The 10656-nt window shown below is 37.9% G+C and overlaps 1 protein-coding gene across 3 annotated transcripts; it reads right to left on the bottom strand.

Annotated features, from left to right (window-relative positions):
• Positions 1-666: 666 nt before the first annotated feature.
• pus3 (pseudouridylate synthase 3) lies at positions 667-9653 on the bottom strand. Of its 3 annotated transcripts, none has more exons than XM_015602195.3 (7): positions 9593-9653; positions 6956-7388; positions 4885-5153; positions 3728-3911; positions 2887-2996; positions 2513-2691; positions 667-1251 (listed from the first exon to the last, which is right to left on the bottom strand). In XM_015602195.3, exons 1-7 carry the CDS (start codon positions 9631-9633, stop codon positions 977-979), a joined length of 1491 nt encoding a protein of 496 aa, XP_015457681.3. In that variant the 5' UTR covers positions 9634-9653; the 3' UTR covers positions 667-976. The 3 variants fall into 3 exon arrangements, with proteins under 3 accessions (XP_015457681.3, XP_007236408.3, XP_049336443.1); XM_007236346.4 differs by having other exon boundaries at positions 9495-9631; XM_049480486.1 differs by having other exon boundaries at positions 9499-9631.
• Between the last annotated feature and the right edge of the window lie 1003 nt (positions 9654-10656).

Raw genomic sequence — 10656 nt, 5'->3', positions numbered from 1 at the left:
ATTGCTTAGTACATGCTGTAGGTTAATACTTCATTGTGCAAATCTGTACTGATTCTATGATTATTATTTATTGGTAATTACACTGGTGACCCACACCCATTTTTGGTAACACAATGTATTGCTGTTTGTGTTTCAAGATATGACATTAAATTTTTAGTCTAATCTGAATGGTGTGTTCAAAGTTTCATTTTTTCAGGCAAAACCAGTGTTTGTTTTAAATCACAATTCTTTTTTTAAATCACGTTTTACCGATAACTGGTAATGAGTCTTTCACATTTCTGTGGAGAAATTGTGTTCCTCTCTTTTTGCAGAACTGTTTTAATTCAACCACATTGGAGGGGTTTTGCAGAATGAACAGCCCGTTTAAGATCATCCACAGCATCTCATTTAGACTTTAACTAGGCCACTCCAAAACCTTCATTTAGTCACTCAGAAGTGAACTTGTTTGTGTGCTTTGGATCATTGTCCTGCTGCAGAACCCAAGTACACCTGAACTTGAGGTCACGAACAGATGGCCAGACATTGTCTTTTTAGCTTTGAGCTGCTTCATGTTATCAGACAGGTTCTATTTAAGTGATTTCTTGATTGTACAGATCTGGCAGTATTCAGGTCTGGTTGTGGTTTCTAAAATTAAACTCAACTTTCCAAAAAGAGTGATTACTCACATTTTAGGAATAAAGAATTTTATTTCATCCCTAATGAGTCTGTGTGCATAGCACATTTTAGTTCAAGCTTAAAGTACATACAGAATTGGTGTATCATATCAACAAAGCTGTTAATAAAAAATCATTCATATGAAGAAAAAATGTCATACTTAAAAAAAAAACAAAAAAAAAACGACTGTGACTCTCAGCAAAGCCAAGAGTCCATCTCGTTTAACGAGCAGTTTTCCAAATCTTGCTGTTGTTGTATGTGCTCATGTATCCCAGCACAGTTCCCCATCAAAGTTGGCAACAAAGAAAGCTCATAATGAGGGTTATAATGGGACATCCTTGATTCTGAGAACACTATCTTCCTCTTGCTGTTGGCCTGTAGAGGTCACATGGTGCGAGTGTTTTGATCTCTTGCCCCTGAAGACAGCAGTCTCCCCCCCATTCTCCCCCTCCTCTCTCTCCAGCCTCCCTCTCTTTACAAAGTGCTGGATTCTGGACTCCAGGCTCTCACAGCGTGGGCGCTCCAGCAGGGGGCGGTAGTTCTTCTGTCTTGAACCCTCCATGAGCCAGCAGTCCACAGAAGGGGATGCCTGAGGATCTGAGGATCACACACATATACATACTTTAAATTTCCTTCATCTTATAGGAAATTAAAATACATAAGCGAACAAATGTCAAGATGATCTTAGATCAGCTTACTAAAACTCCCTGAACTTTTTTTTTAAACCAATCAATATATAAAATGTAAACTTGAAATTGCTTGCATTTCATACATAAGCTGTTGCGTTTCAAATGAGTGCATTTTAGCTGCTGTTCCATGCAGGATTACTTGCAGACACTTGATGTAAATGCCCCTGTGCTGATTAGATAGTGCAAGTCTTGCTGTTTGATAAAATATCTACCCATCATGTCTGCAGATCGTTCTGAACCTGAGTTACGAGGCGAAGGATAGAGGGTTAGCTGCAATGCTAACAGCCAGACTAATGCTCCCCTCAAGTCCTTACGAGGTTAAAGGTCGTGATTATGACTTGACATGCGTTTGAGTGTTTTTTTTGGTGGGGTGAAAATGGACGGTATAAAGAAAATCCTTTTGTTTATCCTTTTGGTCTATTATCAATAAAAAACTGGAGGTTTATTTATTTTATCTACTCCAAGAGAATGAAGGGAAAAAGACACGCATTAGGCTAGTGATGTTTTTATCCCAGTATAACCGTGAAACATGCCAGACTTTTAAGTTTGTTCACGTATTGCTAGTGATTTTATTAGATAATAACAATCTGACATGTTGAAGTGTTGTAGCAATAACAGAAGTGTAAGCAGTTTACAATACGAACTGTCTGCATCAATTTGTTGACCCTTTTGTTACTGCCCCTAACTGGGAATTATGGGACTTACTTAAAAATCCCAGTTTCCCACTGGTAAATACGAGTTTGTAGTGGTATTCATGTGCTCTCATCTCGTAAATACAATATTTCTAACACGACTTGAAGGCAGCATTAGTCGTGTTAAAGCCATGATGTAACAGAGATAGCAGCCAGCCTCTGTAAGGTAGGAACAGTTAGCCCTGATGCTTACTGTTTTTCCGAGCTGAAATGCTTGCTGATAGTTGTAGGCAGGTTGATGGTACTGCTTTGGTTGGCTAGAGGAAGTTTTAGTGTTTAATGTGATGTGTATTATGACTATTCTAGATTATAAAGCTCAGAATATCAGCATATCATGTCATTGTTTGGTATGAATTACTCAGTCTTCCAAAAACTCACTGCATCACTACTAATAACCAGCCATTTTGCACCTACTTAAGTATTAAGAAAAAAGTGGTCCCAGTGGTTCAACACAGCAAGTCAATCTACTCTACACACCTGTAGCTGTGTTCTGCAGGTCCTGCATCATGCTGTTTAGAACCTGGGCCTTGACTGCAGTCTGTGTCCACTGTTGATACAGGCAACTGAGCACATGGCTCTCCTCTTCAGGCTCTTTATTCCATTTCAGCCCCTCAAAATGGCACTCATGCAACACGAGTGGGTAGTCTACTGCCATACTGCACAAACACACCACAAAAATACATCATACAACTGATCTGAGTAACACAAATTACAACATACAGTATGATCCATGTGAGAACTAACTCTATTGTAAATCGTAAAAAGACAAGGGACATTGCTAACTAACAACCTATCAAGTCTTAGTGCTGCTCAACTCTAATATACACTTTCAGATCAGAAGGTCTGCTCACCTGTACTGAGGCTTCCTGGGATTGTTTTCAACATCCAGAAGCTTATCTATGATCTCTGGAGCTTCCAGCTTCTGGCCAATGAGAAGCAGCACAGCCATCATGCAGCGAACCTGAAGACATTTTGGTTCAAACATTAGTGAGATGGGCAAAATCTAAATATTCTAAAAAAATTAAGTGCACCAAAGTCATGATACACATTTACAACATTACTCTCACTCACATTGCTCTCATTTAGCTCAGTGAAAGAAACTGAGAAATCCTGACTGACGTCCCTTCAGCTCATTTAGCTCCCAGTTACTTTAAAACACTGCACTCAGATTACTGCATGTGTTTTGTGTGTAGCGGTAGTGTTAGTCAACAACTGAAAAAGGCATGCGGTTCTCCTACATGTAAAACACAGACTTGTAGCAACAGTTACAGAGTTTCAGCTATTATGACATGTTTTCATTTTCCACTCAAGCAGAATTTTTTTTTTTTTTACCTGCTCAGTGTTGCCAGGTGGGCAATAACGCACATTAACGGTGTTTTGAGGACAGCAGATGTCAGTTTGATGACAGTAAGCTGCACTAGAGAAGCTGGTTTAGATGGACTATCGGTCTGAAGAGGGTGGTTGACCAGTTTGATTAAACTGGTTATAAGGATGGACTATCAATGTAACAAAATTGCTTCCCAAATTGAACTTGCTAATACGACTACACTGGTAAACAGCACCGGCTTATTGATAGTTACTGATTTAGTAATTTTCAAATCTTGACTCCATAATTCAAAGGATCCAGTGATATCCAGGGTAAACATGTAGTAACAGAGCAATAGAGAAAAGGCTGTGTGCTTGTGTGCTGACCTGGTGGTAGAGGAAAGCAAGTCCTTTGACCTCAAACACATAAAGCTGCAGGGGGTTAACTGGGCAGGGCTCACAGGGCTGGGCTGGTTGAACACTTGCAGACTGGATGGTCCTCTGGAACTGCAGCACTCCGTTGCCCACATCCATCTTACACAGGTTCCTGTAGTCATGTGTGCCCTCATACCTGCACAGAAAGCATTTACTGTTGAACAAAGGACAGGAGAAGCTAACGCTACTTATTTAAGGAGAACTCCGGTGTGAAATGAACTTTGGGTGTATTAGGACGTGATAAAAAGTTTGTACCTTTGTTAAATAGCCCACCTCTGCTCTCCCGCAGCTTTCTGATATCCAGTATTTTGTGCACTTTGCCCAAACCGGCTTTTAGACTGGTTGATACAGGGCATGCCTTTCCCCTGCAGATAATCCAGGCTCATAGTAGCTCCACACTTCATTGGTAGAATCAGGAGAGCTCTGACATTTAAAACAAGACATTTAGAACTTTAAAACTGCACAAGAAGTGTATTAAAAGCCACTGTTTACATCCCATAGCATAGGTGGGTCGCAATAAATCAACCATCAAGCACGAATGAATAGGTTGGATATTTGAGCAGATTGCAAAATTAATTCTTTGGAAATGCACAAATTCCAGCTTTTGCTGAAAATATCTGATTACTGTCGATATTAGAATGCAAAGAACCAACAACAAATTACATAAACATTGCTCAAAAAGTTTTACTATTCGTGCTTGATGGTTGATTAAATTAAATTTGAGACTTAAATTTAAGATGGCTGCGCCCTGAGATTTACCTACACTATGGGATGTAAACAGTGGCTTTTAATAGACTTCTTGTGCAGATTTATAGTTTTAAATGTCAGAGCTCTGCGGATTCTACCAATGAGGCGTGGAGCTACTTTGAGCCTGGTTAAAAAAAGTGTAAAAAGCGATTTATCTGCAGGGGCAAGGCATGCCCCGTATCACCAAGTCTAAAAGCCTGGTTGGGCAAAGTGCACAAAATACTGCTGCGGAAGAGCGGAGGTGGGCTATTCAATAAAGGTAAGTACTTTTTAATCATGTTTTTAAACACCCAATATCCATTTCACACTGGAGTTCTCCTTAAAATACAAAATAAGATAACTTTATCTCCTTCTCCACTGACCGTCTGGCTGCTGTAGCCATCAGCTCCACATCCAATTCTCCACGGGGAAAGTAGTACCGGTAGGTTCGATATACACAATCGAAGCGTGCACTGAAACCGGTCTCTGCTGGTGACCAGCAAAGCGCCCTGATGTCTGGGGGCAGAACCCTGTTCAGAATCTTTACGTAGGGAAGTTCTTCCTTGGGAGCATTACTTTTAGGATCAATGCCATCAGGAACAGTCACACCCAAACCACTGTACTGACAGGAGCGCAGGTCAATGGATATGACCTGAGAGAGAAATAGAGGAAGAGGGGGGGAGAGAGAGAGAGAGAGAGAGAGAGAGAGAGAGAAAGAGAGATTGAAATGAATGGCAATATGTATTTTCAAAAGTTAACAAAATATTGATTTAGAAAAACATATTTCTTAATGTACCTGTAGAGTGAATACATTAAGCACACAATGTAAAACACACGCAAAACATTATGACCACTCTCTAATACACCCACTATGTATTTTTATCCATATCCTTTCATATAAGAGCCCTTTGTAGTGTTATAATTACAGACTGTAATTGTTTTTCTATTTACTGTCCTTCTTCAATAACCAGGACCCCACAGTTCCACCCCCACAGTTCTCAGCACTGGTATGGTGGTGGTGGTGTGTTGGTTGGTGTTGTGCCGGCATGAGTGTCACTGCTGGACTGAGAATAGTCCACCAGCAGCATCCTGTGTGCACCGTCCTGTGAACACTAACGAAGGAATAGAGTGGATGACCAACACAAACTGTGCAGCAACAGATAAGCTACTGTCTCTCACTTTACATCTACAAGTTGGAGCAGATAGGTACAAGTGTTTAATAGAGTGAACACGGTGTTTAAAAACTACAGCAGTACAATGCAGTGGCAATCATATTCCCACGGAGGACTGGGAAAACACGTGCACACTACAACAGACATCTTACTTATCAATCTGGCAGGAATTATGTTGGAAAAATGTTATGCGTTTTTTAGAACACCAAGCCAGATTAGTTTGTTGGAGACAATGTGGATGATAAAACGCTAATCACTACTATATCTTCTGGGAATGCCCTGTTATTAATAAATACTGCAGAGACATATGCAATGCTTTGGAGAAGATATTAGATAATCCCACTGACTTTAGATTTGATGTTTCATACTTGAGAAACACTTCCATGGAAACACGGGGTGCTTGAAATAAATATTCATTATACGTGTTCTGGTAACCTAGGGCACAATCAGCTAGCGGTTTGTCCCATGCAGCTTGTTTAATTAGAGTAAACACACAGACTACAGTCCGATAATATTCAGCTCTGAACAGCCAAAGAAGTTAACAGCTGTGGTTAGTCTCAGTGCTTCACTAAAACTCCTTTATAACGCTGCACTTCAGCGAAGTTGCTTTACTGTTGCTTTATTACCTGACTGGCATAATTCATAAGGAACATTAGATTATAAGGCTCACTGAAAATTTTTGGGAACATTAAAGAATATTTAGTTAAATTAAAGAATTTTAAGTGTGCTTTATAGTGCAAAAAATACAGTATCCATTTCCTTTACAATGAACACTTAATTAATAAAAAAACGACAGCAGCACTGCTGCATCTGATCAACTTATACAGCACAACACACACTCCACACCACCACAATGTCAGTGCCCACCAAATAATAATAATAACAACAGGGTGAGCAGAGAAGCAGAATGACTAGTCATTATACAACTGAGATAATGCAGTTATAAGCTCAGTGGAGGTGAAACATATGTCATAGATGCAGGAATAAAGAGGTCACCATAAAGTTTATGTTACATTGGTGTACACATCTGTAGCAATGTGAATTGAGATAATGTAAAAAAAACTACTATCTGCAATACATATATCAATAACTGATTTTCTGTTGACATTTAAAGAATACACCCCTTTAAAAGTTTTCGAGAAAATACTGCTTTCCACTGTTGAAAGTAGTACAGTCTATTGTACAAGAAACAGTAAATAATCATAACCCTGTAAATAAAGAATTATTTATATGGTTGGTGAACTTTACCAAGCACAGGCAACTCCCAGCAGTCGTGTTCTACCTGTGAGTAGGCACTGACTCCTTTGTCTGTGCGGCCGCAGCGGTGGTAGTTAGAGCTCTGCCTATCCTGGATCAGCCTGGTCTTCAGAAGTGCCTCGAACAGCCGTGCCTCCACCGTGTTGTCAGTGTTCTCCTGCACAGCAAAACCCTGGTAATTCCAGCCCAAGTATGCCAGACGTATCGCCACATGCCGGCGTGGATGTACAGAGAAATCAAACACTCGCTCTGCTTTCTTTCCTTTCCTCCTGCTGCCTCCATTTTCCTGGATCTTTACTTCAGTAGGGACAGGATCAGTACACACTGTAGTCCTCTCCTCCTCCACTCCATCATTCTTTTGCCTCAGCTGAGCCTTCAGTCTCTCCACTTCTTCCTCAAGGGCCTTCACACGGGCCAGCAACGCATCCTCAGATACACTCATGGCACACCAACATGCACTGTAAAAGACAAAACTGTCACTGCACTGTGCACTGTCAAAATCATATCTCCAGATTTAAAAAGCTCCAAGAATCATATTTAGATTTATATTACAACATAGAACACATATCTGCATCTCTGATAACTCTGGTATTGGGCTGCATTAGCACCTATGGCACGAGGCAGCTTACACATTTGGAAAGGCACCATTAATGCTGAACAGCATAAAAGGGTTTTAGGAAAATGTATGCTTCTGTCCAAAATGAATTTGTTCATTCAGTAATGGCCTTGCATATTTCAGCAAGATAATGTTAAACCACATACTGCCTCTATTACAACAGCGTGGTGTTGCAGAAGACAACAACAGGTGCTGAATTGGCCTGCCTGCAGTCCAGATCAGAGAAAACCCCCAACGCATGATGACATGAAAAATGGTAGACATGGCTAGATCTAGTTGTACTATTGCTTAAAGGTACAATATATAGTTTTTCTTTAATAACCTGTAGAATAAATATTTACCAAATTGAATATGCCAGAAAACATACAACACTATATATTGTACTTTTAATCACACCACGTTAAGTCAAAAAGAATATGGAGTACATGGCGTACTGGTTATATAAACATCTGATACTGATTATTTTAAGTACATGACAGTTATGTCCATGGTTTGAATTAATAAATATAATCTTCTAATATTTAGACGCTGGGATAAAATGTGGTGTGATGGAAAAACTTTAACAGATTACATAAGGTCCCTTTATATTGTTATCATAGCAATCATTTTCATCTTATTTAAAAGTTTTTTTTTTTTGTAAAGGAATGGCCTGGGACAGGCGGTTGATTTTCTTTCTCTCTTTTCTTTTGTTTGACTTCAACTCTATAATATAGTATTAAAGAGCTGCTAGATTCATCGAAAATACAGCTCTTGATGTCATCCTGCGACTGTTGACTGACATTCAAATAAGCTGACGGTGAATCTCCAGACCTGAACCCCAATGAAAAACCCCTGAATCTAATCATGTAAGATGTACGTTGGTCAGAAGCCATCAAACAAAGCTGAACTGCTTGAATGTTTGAGCCAGCAGTGGAATAAGGTCACCCAAATCAGTGTGAACGACTTGTGGAGAGCATGCCAAGATGCTTAAAAGCTGTGATGACAAATTAGGGTAATTCTACCAAATATTGATTTCTGAACTCTTAAAACATTACCATTGATGTTTCTAAATGAATAGGGACTCGGTTTTAAAGCACTGTACCTTTTTCATTATTTTGTCCATATCTCATTTTCTGCAAATAAATGTTCTAAATAACAATAACTGCATTTGTAACTTTGTAGAAATCCCATCAGTAGTTTATAGAATAAAAACACAATATTTATTTTACTCAAACTTATACCTACAGACAGAAAAATCAGATTTTTCTTTCCAGAGCTGTATAATTGCTCACCAAAAATTACAGTAGATCAGGTCTGAATTAACACAGCTCAGTATACAGTACCAGTTCAAAAGTTTGGTCATAGCTGTTCTCATTTAATGCGTTTTCGTTCTTTTTATGATTTGAGAATATGTTTCATATATTTGAAGCTACATTTAGCTTTGAGGACAGTTTTCATGTCTTTAATATTAATATACAATGTAGAAAATAAATTAAATCAAGAAATAGAGAATAACATTGAAGGAGAAGCTGTGTTCAAACTTTTGCCTAGTAATATTTGAAATAAACACATTGGAGATAACATATATAAGATAAGAGCTATCCAAGCAGCACTTGTCTGCCCAGTTAGCTAACTGTTATTTCTTTCCCTTTTAAGGGATTTTTTAAGACAATCATATAATAAGTGAGCAATACAACAATGGTACAAATTATCTAAAACAAGACTAAGTTAAAAAATATATATATATATATTTATTTAACTAAATGTTTCGGTAGGAAAACAACACAAAGGCAGGTGTGTTTTGTAGAAATCAAAGCTATAATTATGTATATGTATGAATATGTATGAATAATGTAAATGTAAATTTGTGTATAGATTTACTTCAGCCTCTATGCTGCTTTCAGAATCACAGAGCTCTATTTACAGACCCACAGAGAAGAAGCTCCAGGTTCTGTAGTTAAAGCTTTACCTGCCTGCGCTCAGCCGCCGGGCTCTCCTCTCCGCTGCTGTTCTGATAAAGTTAATGAAAAAAAAAACACTGAATCTGAGAAAAAGACACGTTTTTACCTCAACACACACAGAGCATACAGGAAACGCGGAAATGACATTCCGGTCACACATATCAAAATAAAAGTCCCTCCCTTCTAACATCTCCACTGTTAACTATTTTGAACCTGATCCCGATAACAAAGAACATTAAATAAATGTTTATTTTTTTGGGTTGCATTCCTTCTTCTACTGACACAATGTATTTAGGGGAAAGTGCTAAATACATAAAATAAAATAAAATTAAATTAAATTAAATTAAATTAATTTAAATTAAAAGAATATACACATCTGGAAAAAATTAAGAGATCTCTTCAAAATATTCCGTTTCTCTAATTTAATTATTTATAGGTATTTGTTTGAGTAAAATAAACATTGTGGTTTTATTCTATAAACTACTGACAACATTTCTCTCTTGTAATTTAGAGAATTTATTTGCAGAAAATGAGAAATTATCAAATCTATCTATCTATCTATCTATCTATCTATCTATCTATCTATCTGTCTATCTATCTATCTATCTATCTATCTAACTCTTGTAACAAGGTTGTAAAAACACAACATAGTAATAACACAACAGTAATAGTACAATAGTAATATTGCACATTAAAATATATGTAATAACAGAACAGTAACAACAAAGTAAAAACACAATAACACTGCATTAACATAGTATGTACAGAGCAATAACATCAATAATGCTTTAGTAAGAACAAGGTAATAACACAATAATAATGCATTTAAAGTTCTCCTTTAAAAGAAAATCCAGCACAACCAAAATAGAGCTGTAGAATAGGCCGATCCCAAAACCCCAATTTTTTTTTACAAAAGCCCCAGGTGCTTACAAAGCTCCAGGTAAAGACTGTGCACCATATAATGAAGTGCTAACCTCTGCCACACAAAAACTTTCAAACCCATGAGAATTTAAATCAGCTCCCATGACCCTCCAGAGTAGATACAGCTCCATATTACTGTATCCTACTATAGTAATGAAATGTTCAGCTATAGTGTAATCATTATCTTAAAACAGCACAGTATTAAAGATTCAGTAAAACCTATTATTAAGCAGCTGAGCTGTTTAATGA

The sequence above is a fragment of the Astyanax mexicanus genome, chromosome 6, assembly GCF_023375975.1.
Source record: "Astyanax mexicanus isolate ESR-SI-001 chromosome 6, AstMex3_surface, whole genome shotgun sequence".
In the NCBI taxonomy this organism is placed as follows: domain Eukaryota; kingdom Metazoa; phylum Chordata; class Actinopteri; order Characiformes; family Acestrorhamphidae; genus Astyanax; species Astyanax mexicanus.
The sequence above is the reverse complement of the archived record's forward strand: the minus strand, read 5'-3'. Positions and strand labels throughout refer to the sequence as shown.